At 41.6% G+C, this 21,093-nt stretch overlaps 1 protein-coding gene across 8 annotated transcripts in view; it reads left to right on the forward strand.

Annotated features, from left to right (window-relative positions):
• Nucleotides 1-6,782: 6,782 nt before the first annotated feature.
• Nucleotides 6,783-21,093, forward strand: part of QKI (QKI, KH domain containing RNA binding) — a 166,883-nt gene continuing 152,572 nt past the window's right edge. For 3 of the 8 annotated variants that reach the window (XM_076333962.1, XM_076333963.1, XM_076333965.1), the window contains exons 1-2: nt 6,815-7,026; nt 15,456-15,491. In XM_076333962.1, coding sequence (XP_076190077.1) covers nt 6,885-7,026; nt 15,456-15,491 — 178 coding nt within the window. In that variant the 5' untranslated portion in view covers nt 6,815-6,884. Of the gene's footprint in view, nt 7,027-15,455; nt 15,492-21,093 lie in introns of all 8 variants that reach the window. The other 5 variants (XM_076333968.1, XM_076333969.1, XM_076333964.1 and 2 more) reach the window with 3 other exon arrangements.

Below are 21,093 nucleotides of genomic sequence, written 5' to 3' on the forward strand. Positions count from 1 at the left end.
TGTACCTGAGTTCTCCACAAGGGACAGGCCAGAAGCCGTTTGAAATTCTCCCCTGTGCAAGCCTGGAGCTGTATAGCTAAGGTAGGAATTTTGTGACTGTACAGATGGGAAGTGTAGGTAGCACACTAACTGAAGCTATAGGACTGTGCATGGGATTAGAAACACTGAAAATGTACACGGTGTATTTCAAGAGATTATTTGGCTTCTTTTAGTGAGGTAGGAAGAGTATCAATGATCCAACAGTAAAATGCACAAAAACAATGCAAGTGTTTATAGATTACAAGATGTAGGGAAGTTTATGAGCTTAGAGGTAAAACATACCTTCAAAATGCACAATTCAAGTATGTTCTGTGAATAATTAGCTTCCCCCCCCAGCTTTTAAATTTAAGTGCTGTTATGAATGAGATGATACAGTAGGTAAATTTTATGTTTACAATGTAGTACCTCGATTTCGTTTTCTCTAATTACTGGTAATTTTTTCTCTTCTATGCTTTCTCAGATTGCTTTTCTTTCCTTCCTTCTCACAGTTTTCTGCCTTTCTCAGCAACATTATAATAAAACTGGCATACATGAGATTCATTTTGATCTCCTACTGAACAGTGTGAAATGAATCCAATCTAAACTTTGTTTTTAATGCGCAGAGATTTCTCGGGAGCCTAGCAGAACTACCACCCTCTCTAGACAGACACATTTTGTTGTGCTAGAATTGTTGCTAGAATGCTCTCTCTTCTGGAGGAAAGTCTACACAGTAGTACATAAAGAAACAGCATGTACATTCCATACCCATGGAAATTATCTACTTAAAGAAAAACATAATCTAATAGGTGATTAATCTATGGCAATCTTGAACATTGATGTAATACATTCTACTATATATTGATCTACATCTTTTCCATGCATAACCATGGCTATTTGGTACTTAGATAAGGTGAAGCCCAACACAGACATAGCCATGCCTTCACTAACATGAGGGTGGTGAAACACTGGCACAGGGTTCCCAGAGAGGTGGTGGATGCCCCATCCCTGGAAACCTTCAAGGTCAGGTTGGCCGGGGCTCTGAGCAACCTGATCTAGTTGAAGATGTCCCTGCCCACGGCAGGGGGGTTGGACTAGATGACCTTTAGAGGTCCCTTCCAACCCAAACGGTTCTATGATTCTAACTACTGAGAGTTAAACAAAATGCTTAATATTTTATCAAGCAGAATTTAGGCCCCTCCATCCTATCTGTGTAACAGTATCCTATCACAGTAACTTAAGGTATATGGAATACGTACCCTACCAAGAAAACTCCCAGGTACAAGATTTAGGTCAAAGGTGGAAAATACTTTTTTGTTTGACTTAGCATTTTTTTTTGCTTCCCAACTTAATGACTGCATAATTAATACACAACCACAGGAACAGCAAGAATGCAGCTCTTCCTACTCTTACGTAAGTGGATGAATCATAAAGATAGCTCTTCTTCTGGTTCCTTTATTCCAACCTGAGGAATGGCCAGTTCTAACAGGAGTGATACTGTGGGTTACCACACCCTTCTTCACAGTTGTTGTACAGCTTGAAGTACCTTAAGCATAGAAGAAACAAATCTGAATCCTTACAGACTAAGGTGTGCTTAAAACCTGTATCTTCCACTTCTTCAGCAATCACTTAGCATCAGCAGTGCACAAACTCAGGCATTATCTCTTCCAAGATTACACACAGCACTCAGAAATGTGTTACAATCTATAAGTGTTATTATCTATATTTAATGGATGAAGACCATCCTGGGATTTAAACAGAAGTCAAGACATATTTTCTATTCTCTGCTGTGTCAGGAAACAGTCAAGCTGGAATAAAGCATCCAATTCTATAGCTAGGATAAATGTGGCATACAGAGTGGACAGGTAAGCGTTAGCATAAATAGTTAAAGAACCTGAGGTGGTCATTGGAATATGTTTGTGGGTTTTTTTTTTTTTAAAAAAAAACCCAATTCTTCCCTTTTTAGACTATGAACACTATGCTTTCTGCTTATTACTTTGAATGATGCACTACTACAGCTTCTGTTTGAAAAGTTACCTGTCAGTTTGGCTTAATGCTAAAGGAAATATGTTTTTGTTGTCAGACATCACAGAATTTCAATATAATTGGTTCTCAAGATTTTTAGTCTGGCTCTAGGCCTTATTCCGTTCATGTGTTAATCACCTTCCAGAGATGAATCAATTTCAGATGTCCATCTGGTAGTGGCCACATCTGACCACTGCATTACAGTTACAGCAGCTACAATCTTGTACACCATGAATGATTCAATACTGAATCACAAATACCATGGTTTTTTTTTCTTGAGTGACTGTAATGGGTAAGTGAAGAATTGCTTCTTTCCTTACAGAAGAGTAATATAGCATATTGGTATCTTCCTGTTAGAGACAGAGTTGCAGAAGGCTGATGACATCCAACTGTATATGCCTATCACTTGGTCAGAGACACTGGAAGTAACAGCCAACACTTTAACTAAAAGAGTATGTTTCCCAGTAGTCATCAGCCTTCAGCTCCCCTATTTCCCAAGGTGCTATCAGCTATGAACATTATAGCAGTAATTGAATTTGCTTTTTATGATCATTGCAGGCCTTAACTGTAATATACAGAGGCTGCTGCTGCTGGCATTAGCATAATTTTTCTTACTTCAAGATTAAATTAATGCAATAAAACTTCACCTTAAAAGAGAAGCTGTTGGAGAACACTGCAGGTTACATGATACAAGAAGAGCTACCTAGATGAAAACACAAGAGTTAAAGATACAGACTTCTCCTTGTGTCCAGACAGAAGTTAAGGTGTTGGGTAGTTACCTGAAGAACCTTACATGACTACAGGACCTGGTTACCTTGAAACAAACCAGCCAAAACAACACTCACCCCTCCACCCCCGACATCAATACCACACAACCTCTCCTCCTTACCTGCAGGACCTGTTTACCCAGCCCTGTGTCTGTGTCGTCCCCCTCTCCCGCCCCCCCCCCCCCCATTTCTTCCCCCATGGGAAAGCTGCAAAGTGCAATACAGTGCAAGAGTATTTCTAGTGCCTCCGTAGATCAGGTTGTAGACACACCAGTCTTGATGTGAGCTATACCTTCTCACAGCTCTTTAACCAGAACGAATTCAACTTTCGTCTCCCAGGCACTCTTAAAACACCCTTTCCTGGGATGTGGAAGTGTGGGGAGGTAAAGGCAGAGAGAAGAACGTAACGTATGCTGAGAGGAGCTCTCAGGTAGCTTTTTTGTTTTTACTGTATACTTGATGAAGAAAGATATCATGCTGATGTCCTTATTTAAAACTAATGGTGAGTTATCTACGTTTTATTGAAGCATTCAGCTTTTCCAAGGGCATTTTTCCAATGGTTTAAATTCAGAGTCTTGAAGTATTTACGGAAAAATCTAGAATGAGAATTTTTCTTTGTCATTTATGCCTAATTACATGGGCAGCTTCAGCACATAGCTTTGCCTCAAATTCTGTACTGTTCAGACTGAGAAAATAATTCAGATTAATACAGAGCAAACTAGAGCTTGAATTTTGCATTGCATTGCACGAGTGATTCCTCAGTAACTGCTAGAGTGCACCATCTTATTCTCCAGTAAATAAGTGCAAAATAGCTTAGGATAAGCTATGTTGTTCCTGTTAGTAGGGAAGACAACTGGTAGTTACTGCACAACAACTTGTGCGTGTATTTCTTACCTTATATTGTGTGCTTGTTTTGTCTGCTTGTATTCAAGCACTGGAAGCACTTTATGTGCGGGAAGCAATAATGAAGTTGTATGGGAACAGCTGCACCAAGTCTGCTGAAAAAGTCTCCATATGCTATTTTTACTGTGAGAATCAGCAGTCCAGAACAATTTTTCTAACATTACGTTCATCTAATTCTACGATGAAAGCCTGTCGTCTGATGGATGCCCTTTATCAAATTGAAGGATTCGATACCAAGTTTTCTCAGGGTTAAAAAGAGCCTTCACTCACTGGTTAAAAATTGGCAAATAAAGGACTACAAAAATGCATCATCTTTCAGAGTGAGCTACGATAAATAAAAAGATGGCAATTTTGTTAAGCATACAAGGTTGTGTTTTAGTTTGTCACAATCTTAAAACAAGGTTGGAAGAGAGCAAACACAGTCTTGTTACTAAATAGAAACTGTATTGTTTCATCATCTACAGCCATACTGCAGTGTGCTTTGGGCATGCTATTGATGGACTAAGAATCTATATTAAAAAAATGGTTTGTAACATTGCTACTCTTTCTTTGATAACAAAGATAACATTTTCTTGCTGATTGTATATTTTTAAAGTGATGGAAGCAATAAATCTGACTTATCTTACAGAAGCCATTAATTTTTACTTAATGTAAAAAAAACCCTGAAATGAAAATTCTCATGTCCAAATAATGAGTTCTACATGTTTAAAGGCAAAAAATCCAATAAACACTAGAAGGAATGCAGTAATCCAAGGCAGTTTTACTACTATGAGGACTACACTTTTTCTACATTTTTGTCAATGCACATCTTTCAGGAAAAGCAGAATAACACGGCTTGACAACGTGCAATAAATGTGCTTCTTTTTAATTTTGGAAGCATCGTTCATTGCGATTAACCTAATATTTAAAGTTTCTTTAAATACTGTGCAGTATGTATGAAAATACTTTCGAATTTTTACAGAACTTCAAGCAATAGCTAGACTTTATACCTAGTCCTATTAAAAATGACTGCTTTCAGCGAACTAAATGAAGCATGAAGCGATTTTTATCTAGCTTTATAACATAAGCTCTACCAAGCTACTGCAAATTGCATCAAAGCTTTCTGACGACATCCTAAGTAATAAAAAAAAAATCAAATAAGACCACCACGTAGCTGCGTGGGGTAGGAGGAATACGTACAAGCAACCGCGTCGCGCTGCTTGGCCTCTGCGGCTACAGTGGATGGAGCAGGTTAATTTTGGTTCTGGCTGCCGGATACTGCTGCTCCCATCACGTCTCCCATCCAAACCCGTCAAACGCGCCAGGGCTGATGCCAAAACACGGCGCTGCCCCGTAAGCAAAAAAGGGCGTCTAACCGCCCGCCGGCGAAGCTTGGGCGGGAAGGCAGCGCCGCGACCGGGACCCGGAGGACGGCCCAGGCTGCCGCGGGGCGCCGAGGCGGGCGGGCCGCCCGGCTGGGGCGCGGCGCTGCGCAGCGCCAGCCGCAGGCGGGGGCCGCCGTCGTTGCTCCGGGGTCGGGCGTGCGGGGGAAGGGGCGCGCGGAAGGCTGGGCCGCCACCGCCTGCACTTCTCCTCCGGCAGCACCAGCAAGCCCCCGGCTCGCTCCGCGCCCCTCCGAGGCCGAAGGCGGCCGTTAAACCGCTCCCGCAGCAGGCGGGCTCGCGCCGCCCGGCCGACCAGACGGGGAGAGGGCGGAGGGGAGAGCAGCTCCCGCCACACACCGCTTCTCCTCGTCCTCCCGCGGGGCCGGTTGCGGCTCACTGCTGGGGAGCTCCTCCGGCCCCGGTGCCTCAGCCCCGCGCCGCGCTCTCCTCCGGCCCCCGCGGCCGCTTTACCGGTTGGAAATTGCTCCTCGCGCCGCTCTGCCGCCCACACCGCCCACCGCCCGAGAGCGCATGCGCGGCGCGACCAGCCACCGCCCGCCCCCCCCCCCGCTCGGTTCTCCCCCCTCTGCCGCGCGAGACTGTGGCCGCGGCGTCAGCGTAAAGGGCTGGCGCACGCGCGCCTCGGTGGGGCTCTCCCCGCCCCCGAGGGCGCACGTGATCGGGCCCCGCCTCCCCTCCCCTCCCCCCCCCCCCCCGCGCGGAATAGGCGAAGTAACACGACTTTGTGTAGAAGAGTTCTGTGCGCGTGTGTTTCCGCGGGGCGGGGGGAGGCGCGCGGGAGCCTCACGCGACGCTGCGCGCCTGCGCCGCCTGTCCACGCGCAGACGTTCGGAGGGGGCGTGGTCGGGGGGGAGAAAACCCCCTTCTGCCCGGCGGCGCCCCCTCCCTACCTCCGCTGCGCCGCCGCCGCCGCCCCGGGCCCCCCCGGGGCGGAAAGGGAGCGACAGCTGGCTCCGCCAAGCGGCGCTGCCGCCGCCGGCCGCCGAGTAACGGCCGCCCCGCCCCGGGCCCGCCCCCCGGTATGTCCCCACCCCCGCGGGCCCTGCCCCCTCCCCTCCTCCTGCCGCCGCCGCTGCTGGTGCTGCTGCCAGCGCAGCCTGAACTGAAGCGAACTCCGGAGCGAACTGAGGAGAAGTGAGGAGGCGGCGGCGGGGCTGAGACTCACCAGCCACAGGCGGCGGCGGGAGGGCGGGCGGGCGGGCGGGAGGCGGAGAGGAGGACACGCCAGGCGCAGCGCGGCGGCAACAACAGCGGCGGCGGCGGCAACAGCGGAGAGACACCGGCGGCGGCTCCTCGGAAGCGGCAGCCGCGCCAGCAGCGCCCGCCCGCCCGCCCCGCTCGTCCCCTCCCTCCCCCGCCGCGGAGACAGGGGGCAGCGCCGAGAGGAGAAGCCGGGCTCAGCGTGTGTGTGCGCGGGAGGAGGAGGAGGAGGGGGGGGGGACACACCGAGGACTGCGCCGGCCGAGGGCGCACGGAGCAGGGAAGCGGCGGCGGCACCGAGAGGCGGCGGCGGGTCCTTGTGCCCGGGGAGGAGGGCGCAGCCCGCAGGGGGTTTTCTACCGAGTTTCCTCTTTTTTTCGTTCCCTCGGACTCGGCGGCGGGTCTGCGTTTGTCTCCGGATTTGAATCCTCCTCCTTCTCCTCCTTCCTCGGGGAAGCTCCCCTCCCCGCCCCCTCCCCTCCCCCACCGCCTCCCTGCCCGCCCGGATCCAGCCGGGCGCCCCGTGCCGCGGTCGCGTTGCTCGGCGGAGCTGCTGCGGGCGCTCGCCGTCTCTGCGCGGGCTTGGAATATGGTTGGGGAAATGGAAACCAAGGAGAAGCCGAAGCCGAGCCCCGATTACCTGATGCAGCTGATGAACGACAAGAAACTGATGAGCAGCCTCCCCAACTTCTGCGGGATCTTCAACCACCTCGAGAGGCTGCTGGACGAAGGTAAAAACGCTCGCCTGGCCGCCCCCTCCCCCGCTCCGCCGCCCTGCCCTGCCTCCCCCCGCTTCCCCGGGCCTCCGCGCCGCTCCCGGGATCCCGCTCGGCCCCCCGCCCCAGCCCCGGCCGGGCGGCGGGGGGAGCCCGGGGCCTGTTTCGCTCCCCCCCCCGCTGTTCTCCGCACGCTCTCGGCCCCCGGCTGGAGAGCCGAAAACAAAGGGGAAGTGCGGGCTCTCCCCGCCCTGGCTGCCGCCGTGTGGTGCCGGGGGACTCGGTGAGCGAGTGGGAGGGGGAAGAGGCAGCCCCGGCCGCACAGGTCCCCGCTCTCCCCTGGGGTTTTTTCCCCCCTTGTTTTTTCTCTTTCCCTTCCCCGCACCGTCTCCTAAAACCGGGGGAAGGGTAACTACCGCGCGGAGGGGAGGGAGCGAGGAGAGGAGCTCAGGAATGTGCTCTGGGGGAAGGCAGGGAGGAGGGGAAAGGCTGGCGGCGCGGCGTTCCCCTCCCGCGGCGGCGGGGAGAGGGGTCCTGTGCGGCGCCCTTCGGGGAGCGCTCCTCGGCCCGGCCGGAGGCCCCCAGCGGGGCGGGGGGGGGGGGGGGGGCAGGGTTGGGAGGGTGTTTGGTTTCGAGATTTGGCTGTTCTGGAAGCTGCTTGAACTTGAATGACTAAGACGGAGGGGGCTGAGCTCTTCAGCTCCAGCTCTACCCCACCCCAAACTGGCCACAAACTAATTGTAATTTTCCTATATTGCAAGGGAAGCGAACAAATTCTTATTTCAGCTATCCTTACCATTGAAAGAAACTAACTTGAAAGGCTCCTACGTGTGACTTTAGTGAAGGGAAAAAAAACCCGAAATTACGAAATTGCCTTGTCTGCTCCTGCCAGACGTCCACTGCCGCCCCCAGCCCCACACCCCGCTCCTGCCTCGGAGGGGCGAGGGGCCGCTCCTGTGGGTTGACCCCCACCCCCCTTTTTTTCCTAAATAGCTCCCTTTAAGGTTACGTTTTTACAAATAAATAATCGCATTTTAGAAAGAAAAAAAAAGTGTATGCTGGGGACTTCATGCGTCCCATACATCTTCCCACTATAGCAGCAGACCCACTGTGTTAAAAATAAGGCGATCCACTTGTTCTTAGTATTTTAAATTCGCTTTATGCTTGGGTTCACAGGTTTGCTTTTCTTGTTAAAAGCATTTCCTTTCTTACCACCTTAAACCTAGGCTTTCTGGAGAGTTAGAGAGACCTGTTTGTTTAATTGTATTTGGTAGCTTTGGAGAATATGATAAAACCATAAATTACTTATACAGTTTCAACTTGTTGGGATTCATAGCATGAAATGCTGAATTTCGAGATTTTGAGTTAGGATTCTTGTTTGCGGACGTATTCCTCGTCGCTAAAAGAAGTTTGGGAAGTTGTTGACCTCGGAAGATGAAAGAGCTGGTTATATTTGGTAGAACAACTCCCCGCCCTCTCCCAAGACTGTAAAAATGAGATAGTGACTGTAGTACGACAAAAAATAGCATATCGAGAAAATGCTACCTTTTGAAATAAACGATAGAGGAGTAAAAAAAAAAAAGTGAAGAATACTGAAAGATGGACTGTGGGAAGCGATATAATGGGGGATTCTATTTTTATTTTCAAGACTCTTGGTGAAGTTTGAATTTATATTGGAGCACATACAGATGTGAAAAGTAAAACTATTTAAAACTTATGTTCTTGGTCACCACAGCAAACAACCTCTTCAGAATAGTTAGATTTACAATAGACATCAAGAAGAAACTTGACTGAGAAGACGCCTTTTTAGCACAAATGAGCCTTCCTGTTGAATTTTTAAATTCCTTAATCTCTTCAGCTTAATGTATTTGGCCAGAGGAGGCCCAAAACGTTTTGGGTTTTTTTTTTTGGTCAGAGAACAAAAGAAAGAAAAACATTTCCCTGTACGAAAAGGACACTGAAAAAGGAATGTCTGAAATCCTTACATCTTTTGATATGTTTTTAAATATTGAAAGCTCTGGAAGTCTGTTTTGTGAAGTATTGGAGTTCCAAAATGAGGGCTGTGGAGACTCTTGCTGAAAAAGTTAAAAGGATTGTGTTGGAGCTCTTCTTCACACTCTTCTTTAAAAGAAAAATAAATAAAATACAATCTGTGTTTCTAAATAGTCTCAGGAAGAAGTCTGCTATCCCTTTAAGCTTTTCTGCTTTTCCTGTTTACTTTGGCAATTGGGTGGAAGTACTGTGGGGGCAGAAAACTTTTTGGAATGTTGAAAAAAATGTTTCATGCAAATCTAGTAAATTGCTTCAAGACTTCAAAATTTGAACGCTAAGGGGCGCCAGTTATTTTTTTTTCTGAGGTGTGAGACTGGCCTCCGAACACCATTTCTGACTTGAGTAGTGAGATTAACACATCTATTAGAAGATACCAAAGAATGACAAAATACTTGTGGATTTGTGCAGGTATTTCAATTTTCATGGACTTACGTATATGGTATGCTTATGTGCAGTATTACATAGGTGGAATAGTCAATAGCGATGAACAGTTGAGAAGTTGGAACAACTGTTGCTCTGTAAAACACCTATCCTGGTTACCAGAGGGGCACCGTGTTAAATAATCTTGAACTATATGCTACGCTGACATCCTCCAGAAGGGTTTAGCAACAGCAAACTATAGGTTTGCTAGAAAGGTATGCAAGATTTAGAACGCTTACTTAAAAGTATAATATTTAATAATTTCATAAGTTGTGTCATGGCACCTTTGAGAATATCAAATATTAGGGGCAGGTGTGTGTATATATAGATTTATATATATAATCTAAAAATAAAGTTACAGTGTTCACATTCCCTCTTTGCCCCCTCCCCCCCCGCAATTTGGTTTGCTTCTTCTAGTTTATTGTTTTGTGCTTTAGGTAGGTGTTGTGTTTTTTTTTTCCCTCCAGTTACTATACAGCCATTTTCCTGAAGGTTTTGTTTATGCTTGAGAAGAATAATATTACAATCAGCCTTTGTCTTTTATTTTGTGCTGGTCAGATTGAAGAAATAAAGTCACAACTCTAAGAATTCAAACAAATAAAACATGGGATTGCTGTCTCTACTGGAATGCTAGGGGTTTTTTATTTATTTTTACATGCCAGTATTTAAAAACAAAACTCAAATGGGCTTGTGTTGTGATTACTTCTTGTAATTGTGTGCAACAAGAGATAGAAATGGACCTGTCGGTTTAGACGAAGAACAGTACATCTAATCTGGTTAGATTTCAGAATGTACATCTGCTTTTTTTGGCCCGTTTCTGTGCTGTGTGTATTATCCAAAACACATTTGCCTTTCTGAAATCTATCCTTGTGTTTAATCTTTGAAAATTTTAGTGCTTAACTTAGTAGATGGTCTCTGCCTTACGGCATTTGGTTTTGAAGATCAGCTTAAATGTGAGAGGTATATGGAGGAAACTTTTTTCTGTTGTTGTTTTAAAAAGAACTACTTTATAATAAACTATGAAAGTCACAGTTTTGTTTAGGTTACAGATATTTTTGCATATGTGTGCTTTCAACTTCTTATGTGTAAATAAGGCTTTTGTGGATTAGCGAGGATGTTTAAAGTGCACATCATAATAACTAGGAAGCTGGATTGTTTTTATCAGACTAGTGCAAACCTGTGGGAAGAGAGGGCTCTTCCTGAATGTGGAATAGGCTGTATTTCCTGTAATTGTTTGCACCATCAAATGTGACCTGATTTTTTTTTTTTTTTTTTGCGCTTCAGCTTCTCAGTTACTAACTTTTATGATTCTAACCTAGATTGTTTTTTCTGACAACTTGTATATTTTAAGGGTCCCCTTTGTGGAAATGAATAAAGTTGTACCTTTTTTCTTGCACTATTTTTTTTTTAATAAATTGGACATTTCAAACTCTGCAATTGCACTCTGACCTATTGAGATTAACGAGGTACTTTGGTTTTATTCTTTCAGCAAATAGTGAACAAATATGCCTAAACTATTAACTGAGATCTGAGCAGTGTAATTTTTATATTTGCTTTTTGTTTTCTTGAACCTGTAAGTGGTCAGAATGTTGCATCTGATCGGAATGTACACAGGTCAAACCTGTGGTCTGAACTTTTTTTAGAAAGGTATCGATGAAGACTTTATCAGGAATTCATTTTTCCTCTGTAAACTGCACCTCAAAAACTTCTGTCTTCCTGTCAAGCTTGGGTTGAAGGTGACTTAAAAGTGTGTCTACCTTTAATTGTAAATTAAGCAGTGCATCTAGCTTTTGGAGATAAATCTAATTTTGTGTCAAATAGGCTGTCTCTTTCTGACTAGTAGTTGTAACAAAGCTAGCTGTAAAAACATCTGGGTAGGGATTAAGGAGGATAAATTTTTCTTGGATGTTGCACGCTCTGTTTACTGTGCTCACTGAGAAAAGTGCATGTGAACTTGCAGAGCCCAGTGCCCAAAACTGCAGTTTTCCTGTCAGTCTCATTGTCTTAACCAAAATGTCTGCATGAGTTAGGGCTGAAGAACTGTGTTCTGGTGGTGTAAATAACTTCTCGGGGAGAACTTATCTGGTTACTTTTGTGCATGACCTTATTGTTTGTGATTATGTAAATGTAGCCTGTGCTTAGCTAGGGTTTTGCTGACTTGTCAGATTTGATGAAGGGGCATGGGCCACATTAGCATGTCTGTTTTTCAGTTGTATCGGATCTTGCAATAAACCCCCATTATTTCATTACAAAACATGCCTCTTAATGCAAAGTCTTTAGGATAAAGGCCTTATGATAGGTGTTTGCCTAGAGAGTCTCAGACTAATTTTTAAACTTTGAGTTGTAACGTTAAAATTGTACAAAACAGCATGCAACAAGAGCATTGAGTATTGTTTGTGTGCTGTTGATTAATAGTGCTCTTTTGAATCTGGTTCTTTAATCATCTCTAAATCATAAGATAGTGCTCTGAGGTGTTTTTCTGATTTACGATTGTCTTGTAATAACGGGGTTGTAAAGCTTCTAGAACTTGTGTGTTTAAAAACTTCATCAGAGTTGTTCTGATGTTTGTTTTTTTGTTTTTTGTAATTCCTTGGCAGCCTCTTATAACATCAAAACAGAAGCTCCATTACACTTAAGAAAAAGTTTATTTTTCTTTTTAGCTTGGGGAAAAATATTCAAAACTTCCTCCCCCGCCCCCCCCGCAAGAGTTCAGTACTTTTTAAAAGAAGTTATTATTGGAGCTGTATCTGCAACATTTATAGGATTGCAGTCACCTGGCGTGTAACTTAAAAAGTAACTTAAAAAGATGGGTGTTGTTCTGACTGATAGAAGTTTTAAGTTAGTAAAGCAGTTACTTTAAGCTCATGTTTTGAAAGCAGTTTGTTCACTGTTGCTTACCAATAATTGGTTATTAAAACGTCTGTTATCAGAGGGTTTTTTAAGTAAGAGCAACCATAGTAGACTTAGTTCGGTACAAAAGCTGTTGATTTATTTGTCTTTAAATTGAGAGCGACCTGTTTGAATTCTTTTTGATCATTTTTTAGTGTTACTTGTTCCTTAAGGTTGGAATTGAGTTGCATTTTCGTCATCTGAAATTGTACAGAATAGTTTCCAAAGTAACTAGTGTCATATAAAAATCTCTTGCTCTACGGTTAGAAATAACTGACCAAGTGCCGATTAGATTAGGGAGTGGCACACGATGTTTTCATAGTGCACAAAGGAAGAACTGAAGGTTAATACTATAGTAAAGTGAAAAAACCCCAAAACAACAACTGAGAAACGCTTAAGAGATTTTGAGAGTGCACTTAGGATGTCTTAATTATGAAAATGAAGTTTACATGTATCAAAAGAGAAAAGGTCAAGTCAGAAAAAGTTGCTAGTGTTCGATGAATGCTGTGCGTGTGAAGAGAAGTCTGGACAGGAAATGAACAGTTACTTTTGTAGTTCAGTAATTTTTTTTTACCAGCTTATCTGTTTCGGTCCTTCTTAAATTAAAACTTTCTTCCTCTGAGTACACTGAAGAATGCCAAATCAGGAATGGGATACTTACAATAATTTGAATTATGTAGACTTTGGTAGAAAAGCAAGTACATTTGAATTGTCTTTAATTACTGTCTGTAACCTTAAAATGCTCTCCTTTTTGGAGAACGCATACTGATGCAGATATCCTATTAATTAGATGTATTATTAAATGCTGATCTGGTATATGTTCTGTGGCTGACAGGATAGACCTGTGTTGACGTTAATTACCAGACCATCCCGACAGCTCAGGCTGATTGAAGTACAGCAGGAGTCTGCCATGGAGACCAATGGTTTATATTCGACTGCTTATATGGAATGTTCGGGGGGCGGGAGAGGGAGGAGACAGGGGAAATGCCTTGCCAGGAAAGCTGTGAAGTAATGAAATGCCCTCACTCACTGACCCTTGTCTTTATTGAAATATAACTCACAACTTCTCATTCGGGCTGTGTGAATTTTTGTGCATTGATTTTAATCAAAATGCGTATTATGAAAATCTTCTGTTGATTTTGACATTTTATTGAAATTTAATAACCCACTGCTATGAAAACTAGTAGGAACAGTAAAACTGCCAGTGTTTTTAATTTCATTATGCTTAATGCAATTGGTTAGGTCAGTAGAAGCACCATACATCTGTATCCTCAGGAGGATCTAGGTCTGCGAAGGACATTGGAGCTGTTGTTCAAATCCTGAGACAGATGATAGGTGTTATGTTTATAGTGTGAATTAGATCCCTTTGCTCTGGTGAGACAAAGAGTTGGGTTGCTGAAAGTTAAGCAACATTACATTTCTACTTTTGACTTGAGAAAATATCCTGTGTTACCTTGTGTGTAGTACAGTTAAAGTAGTTTCCGGGCTTGGGTTTCTTTTGGTTGTTTTTCTTGGAAATGTTGAATGGAAGTGGAGTTAGCTTTTTTAATAGCAGAGCTTAGATTTTTGAGACAATTTATGCTTGAATGATCAAAGCAACCATGACAACTTTAAAGAGAAATAATAGGCAGCTTCATTAGCAGAGCTGCCCCTCCACGGTGTTGTTCTTGTTTCCATTAGAAGGGTGTCTGTTGCAGGGTGGTTGGGTGTCTTGAGAACAACAACAACAAGATGGTGCAAGTTAAAGTGCTTCTATTCAGGCAGTTGTGTTACTAAACCTCTGTTGTCTGGGTCCGGTACTAGAAGTTGCAGCTTTTTTGATACTCTGCAGTTATTTTAGCAGTTGTTAGTGCTCGGAATGAGTGTGGTAATGCTGACAGGTTTTTTTGTTTTCTCATGGTTTAAAATATGAAAGATATTTTCAATTAACTTTCATTTGAGAATTGATTCTTATACTTGGTGTCAAAATAGTAAATTTTGCTTCTCAGTTCATTGCAAAAAATCATTATCTTGAAGGGAAATGGCAATAGGTAGCTATTAATGGGTTTTCTTTTAGTGTTTTTGGTGGTGTATAGTTGATTGAATAGCACACTGGAAGTCAATTTTTTGAATCGTTTTTTAAAATATTTTTGACTGTTTTGCAGCTGCACCTGAATACTTGTACTTTACTCCGCACCGTAGCGGGTTAGGGAAGATTTTCTGTGTTTCCCGCACAGGGTGTACGGAGCAATGTTTCGATACTTTGTAACTTCATTGCAATGCTCCAGGAAGTGCGTGGGCGAGAAGGTCCTCAGGATACCCATTTTTAAAGGGGACAAACTGTGAAGCAATTTGTGTGATAACTGACTGACATCTGATCATATTAATAGTGGGGCAGTTAACACTTTTAATGGTATATAACCGTATAAATGTTTATACTTCTTTAAGGCTTGATTTGAAAAGGAAAAAAAAATGCCAGCATGGCAAACAATTAAAATCTTGTTACTTCACTGGGAGGTTACGTCGATGTAGTTCTGAGGGGTAATGCATCAGAACGGCTGCTGATGTCAGAGTGGAGGCAGGGGAAGATAATTCAGTATTTCATACCCTTATCTGGTGGATCAGTTTCTGGCTTAAAAGGTCAGCTGATATTCTGGACTGGTCAGGGGTTTTTTGAGTTTGTTTTTATGTGGTGCTGGCTTTCTTTTCAGACAGATCAGAGCTGTGATCGAGCTCGCCATATGTCATCTCAGAGTAGTTGTGTTGGCTCAATGGCTGAGGTGGCTCAGTACTGAAGATGTAGAGCAGAGCCTTGGGGAGAGAAGTACATTTGCTTAAACATTTACTTTAAAGGCTGAAACTCCTAATTGATGTCAACTGATTGTGCATGTGGTCCATTCAAAATTTTAAGGACGTGACTATTTTCAGACTAGCTGACACTAGATGGAAGCCAGACTTTGCTGAATTCTTTAAATCCTTCAACTGTTGAAATAATGAACCTTATTGTTTTGTCTAATTCAGATTAAAGAACTGTTTTAGAAATATCTGTAAACATTACTTGGTCGAAATGTCCTATCCTAACTGCAGTATATTTTCTTCATTAGTGTCTAGGAGATGGAACACGCCTGAAGTCTTAAAAAGTAAGCAACAGATCCGTCTAGCCCAAGTATTAATAAAAACTTACTGTTCTGGTTCATAGATTTAAATGGCAACTCAACTAAAACTGATTCAGCTGATGTTGCATAATGCTTCCATTTACTTATCAGACTTCGAAGCAGTAGCAAATCGGTTAATATTCTTCTTAATGCAGCTTAATCTAATAACCTGCAAATAATTATATCAAAAGTTATTGCATAATTTTCAATTTTTAGATGCAGAGCAAGCCAAATGTTCTGTTTGCTGTGGAATATCTTTGGTTTTTTTGCAGGAATGGGGAGGAGGAGGACACAAGGGAAAATTCTCTGACCCGGTGCTGTTTGCTTTTGAGCAGTGTTGCTCATCTCTGTGTACTGCTTTTAGTTAGTTTCAGTTTGTCTCATTTTTCAAGGAGCATGAGCTGCACCCCTACATCAGAAATTAACACAGATGTTTTTTCAAAAAGTTGTCAAACTGTCGTCAACCCCCCCCCCTTCCAAACTAACTGCCTAAATACTACATGTATAATCTATTGACAAGTGTGTTTTCTAACAGTTGATTTGTGTGTTAAAGGTTAAAATGCTGTAATAGGCCCAGCTGTCTTGTTTAAAGTATGATGTTTTTGCTGTGAAGATTGCGCAGTGAGAAAATGGTGCATGTTAGATGATGGTAGAGACAAGTTGTTGGTGGTTCTTTAATTGCTTAAGTATCGTATCATCTATAAAGATAAGTATAGCCAGAGAGGCTCATATGCAGTCAGTTTATTGAGGGAATTACTACTTCTTTAAATCACTCAAGGCTTTTATGGAAATCTGATACTGCGTCTGAATCAACCTGACGCAAGACTCCTTGTACGAATTCTTTTGTTCCCACTTTTCACATAGTTCTGTCAACTTTGTGCTCAACTAGTAAATAGACTTGAACAAAATCTGGGTACAGATGATATGGTAGGCATCAGGAATGAATTCTAACCAAGACTCTATCAGCAAGACTGATTATATGTGTATTAAAACATCTTGAGAGGACAAATGATACTTTAGTATCTCTCTTTCAGGTATAAAATTAGTGACTGCAATTGCTTTTAGAAGGGAAGTATATTTAGCTGTTGTAATAACGTGTTTACAGAGGTTTGAGTCTCATCTTGAAATTTCTTGCCGTGTTTTTGTTGTTCATTCTCTGGATCAATTTTCTTTTTGTGACAAGACTAACATAATCCTTTGGGAAAAAATCTGGAGAAAACATTATCTAACGATCAAATCCACCTCGGAAGAAACTGAGAAAAAATGCAGCTGGCTTTCTTGAGAAAAGCTTATTAAGCTTACGGACTTTAAAGAACTTTTTTTTAGAGCCCTGTGGCATTTAAGAAATATACTGATATTTTGAGGAGCGGGAGGGGAAAAACTTCGCTATATCAACTTAATATAGGGTTAATTGAGGTTAAATTTTATGTGGATTAAAGTACTTCCAGTTTCTAATAATTCGGGTGTAGCTTCCAGGGAAGCAAGGAATTGTGCGGAAGCTCTGTCTATAGGTAATGGGGAACATAAACCTAGTGCCTATTGATTTAGTAACTGTATTTTATTCATAACTATTCATGAGGAAGCTTGTTGGTTCCAAATGGGAGGTTTAATGCACACTGAGGGCACTTGGTAGTCCCGAGTTTTAATACTGTTAAGTGTCTTCAGAAAGGTATTCTTGCATCAGCCTCAGATTAACATAGGATGAATAACAGAGCAATTCATCAACTAGGCAGCTCTGAAGAGTGTCAGCAAGAAAGCTGACGATGATGAATTGGAGAGAAATGGATGCTGCGGTAGATAGCCACTACAGCTAACGCTGGAGTGTTGAGGGATGGCAGTTGGTATTTAGGTGTATGCTGGGTAATTAAGTGAGGAGGGACTGCACTCCTTTGCTTGGCCGAGTAGAAGAGAAACACATCCCCTTCTACAATTCAACAGCTTAAAATGACAGATGGACAACTGGTTTGTACTTTATTGAAAAAGATTTGCATCAACCTTTAGGACTGATAAATATGAGTTAAGTTTTGAAGGCAGACTCCCAAACTTCCCTTCATGTTTGCAATCTCAGCAACCTTATTTGGCAAGAAAAATTTGGATAAGTTAGATTTGAGGCAGATTTAGGTTATTCTGAACTTAATTTTCCTTCAAGTTTTGCACTAACCTTTCTTAGATCTCACACCTTTCAGTTACTTCCAATTGCTTCAGTTACTGGTTACTTTCAGTTTTAAATTTCCTTTTTTTTTCCCCCCCCAGGATAAAGAAAATAGTTGTGAATTTGAGGGGGTTAAACCAGAAATAAAATTGCCTTTGTTTTTTTTGCTTCTATCAACATAATAGCATAACAAAGTGGTTTTTGTCATGTGCAGGGGTCTTTCTAATCCCATTTAATATGGTTTGTGCTAGAATTGTTTTTGACCGCTCGTTGTTATATCAAATTGTTGAACACTTGATACACGGAGAACAGTTTAAAGTAATAACGTTCAAGTTCTTTACTTTGTGGGGGCTGTTTATATGGATTTTTTCTGACTGTTTAGTTACTGTAGGTAACTAAACCTGCATGTGCAGGCTAAAGAGTATATGTACAGGCTTTCTCAGCCCTGAGCAGAGTTCAATACTGAAATCAGGATCGAAGACAAGCATTTCAGTATGTCATATAGTAGTCATAACTAATATAGTATAATGGTATGTTATAGCATAAATTGCTACACAGATCAAACTACATTTTTAGTACATTTTTCTCTTCTGGATTAAGTAACTTGGCTGTTGAAAGTTTTTAGCGATTGTTAATAACTAAAATGTGTTCCTGAATAATCAGAAGGATATTGTGTCCTGTCTTTCTTGAAACTTCTATTGTGTGCTCTTAATGTTAAATATCAGACACAAAGGCAAGATACTAATAAAGTGCTAGCATTTAAGGAGCTTTTTTCCTAGTCTAGTTATAGATTAGTAGTTTCTCGTAGTATGTAATACGTATAGTTGAAACAGTTTATACTACTGTAAACATTTTTTTCTTTCTTCCCCCTGCCCCCTCCCCGGAAGGCAAAGGACTGAATATTGCTAGTAATGAAACCTGAATAATTTCCAGGCTGTTAAGCTAATTAATGAAACTTAATGCCACAAATATGGATGCAAATATTATGCACCTATCAATATTGGTATCATGAAAAAATTAACACAAAGGACATAGTACATTTTAAGAACATATCACTGTGTAAGTAACTACAAAAATTGTATTATATGTTGATCTTGAAACTGTTAAATTAATCAAATCATTATATGAAAGGAGCAGAAAAATCAGAATACATTTTCTTGAAGTACTTGCATTTTGAACTGAAATGTCTTTCTGCTCAGAAAATGTTTCCAGTTTACAAAAATAATATAACAGTTTAAGTTAGCCTTCAAACATTATGAGATTATACACGACACTTGATTTGGGAAAGGGGAATAATGCCGAGATATAAAGGTGTCAGTAACTGTTGCAGTGTGAGATCTGAAGTAGCTTGTCATCTGGTTCAGATCATCTGTTTAGCAGAATATTTTCTTAGGATAAGAGAGATGGAGATACTTTATATTGAAGTTAATGTTTGTACAATTTAATCAAGATTTCTTCTGCATGTACTGTCTTTTTCCAACTTAATCTATACTATTTTTCCTCATCACGCTGAGCTGCTCTAGCCACTCCTTGTCCTAACGTTTTCTGACATAGCAAAGAATTATAAAGCAGGCATTTTTCATGTCGCAGCACCATCAGTGAAACTGCAGTCACTTGCACAAAAAGTAACATCAAAGAGGTTTTTTTCCAAAACTGAACTCTGAAGGTTTTATATTTTGCTATTTCGTGAAAACAAAATAGTGTTTGATATGGGACCTCTGAGACCACATTCTCTCTGAAGTAGACAGCATCTTTTTTTGTTTGAAAAGTTAATGGAGCTAAGTGAAAAGCAGTATGAGTTACCAGAATGGTGTTTTTCAATCTATGATTTGCAGACCCACTGCATATGAAGAGTTGCTGAAGATAACAAAGAAAAGAGAAGTCTGTTGTTGGGAGATTTAAATAGGCTACACTGAGCCTTCACCTCTTTTGGGAACTTTTTGTTAATCTGTAAGTGGAAAAGGTTGAAGACCACTGATTTGAAGGTATTTTCATTATAGCAATTATTCTTGTCTTACATGGGCCCAAGTAAAATTTTGAAACAAGAAACTTCAAGGAGATCATGAAAACAAATTGCGTTCACCACTATGTAAATTGAAAGTTTTCACCTGTCTGCATTTATCCTTTTCTTAGGACTTCCTGCTATTAAATGTTTACTGAACTAGTGAGTATGATGATGTTTTCCCCAGATGAGATGTAGAGAATCTAATTGTATTTATCAATAGAGTCCAGTTTGCAGCATGGGAACTCCAAAATATTAAGATGTTAATTGCCAAGAGTAGGTATAAGAGATGTAATCTACTAAATTCTGTTTGGTATGCTCTTATTATATTATTATAGAATAGTTTCAGTAGTAAATTGTCTTTAAGGGCATCTGTAGCTTTCAATTTCAATTCCATTAAAATAGCCACGCTGTTGTCATTCATGAACGAGTATATTAAAGCAAGTTCCAGATGCTCAAGGACCTTTAGCTGTAAATATTTCAAGCGATGTTTTTTTTTTCCAAACATTTGCCCCTGATGGACAGCTCTGTGAGCTGATAGAACCTGTTGTTTGGTGTTAGTGATAAATGAACTTGAAAAGAAAAGAATGTAACTTATAACATTGTTTAATACATAGTAGTCCAGTTGCAGATCCTGCCTATGTAATAAATCCATTCTTTTAAATCAATCCTGAATATAAAGTCTTAATTTATAAGGTCCTTTCTGGTGGATTTAATGGATAGATGGAACTAGTGTAATTCAAATCTGTGTTGTATTAGAAGCTTATAAAATTGTGTTAAAAAAAACTACGTGTGATTTATAGTTAGCATTCAGTTTAAATATTGGATGTTTAATTTGTATGTTGGGTTGCACTTTTTCTACTTGTTAGTTTGTTCCTTAAAGAGGCTGTTCTTAAACTCACTGGGATTTGTTAGCTAAAGAGAAAATTGATGATGCTGTAGCTACTCTGTAAAAACAGATTATCTTCAAGATTTTAATTCTGTAGGTAGCAGAGATCTTGGCTACAGACTGGTAGAATAAATATTAGTTTTGTGTTAATACTCTCTGTCTGTTTCTACCATGCGTGTATATACATACGGATGCACTCTTCCCCCCCCCCGCTTTCTTTCTCTTGTAGTAGTGGTATTAGTTAATACCTCTCTCTTATAGTACTAGGAAGAGGTTACCCAGTTATGAATGTTGTCTCATTGGACAAGATTTAATATGATTAGAAATCATGTTTTTCTGATGTAATTAAAAGTTATACATAAGATTGCTATAGTTGTAAAGCCAAAGGGAAGGTGGGGAGAGTCTACTTTCGACTTCACGTATCTGACAGTTTTTAATGTACTTCGATTAACTGAAATGTTCTCTTTATGAATGAAGAATATTTTCATGTAGCTTAGAAACACCAGAATTATAAATTTTTTACTTTTAAGTATTTTCATTAAAA

Source organism: Aptenodytes patagonicus, chromosome 3 (assembly GCF_965638725.1).
Source record: "Aptenodytes patagonicus chromosome 3, bAptPat1.pri.cur, whole genome shotgun sequence".
Lineage (NCBI taxonomy): Eukaryota > Metazoa > Chordata > Aves > Sphenisciformes > Spheniscidae > Aptenodytes > Aptenodytes patagonicus.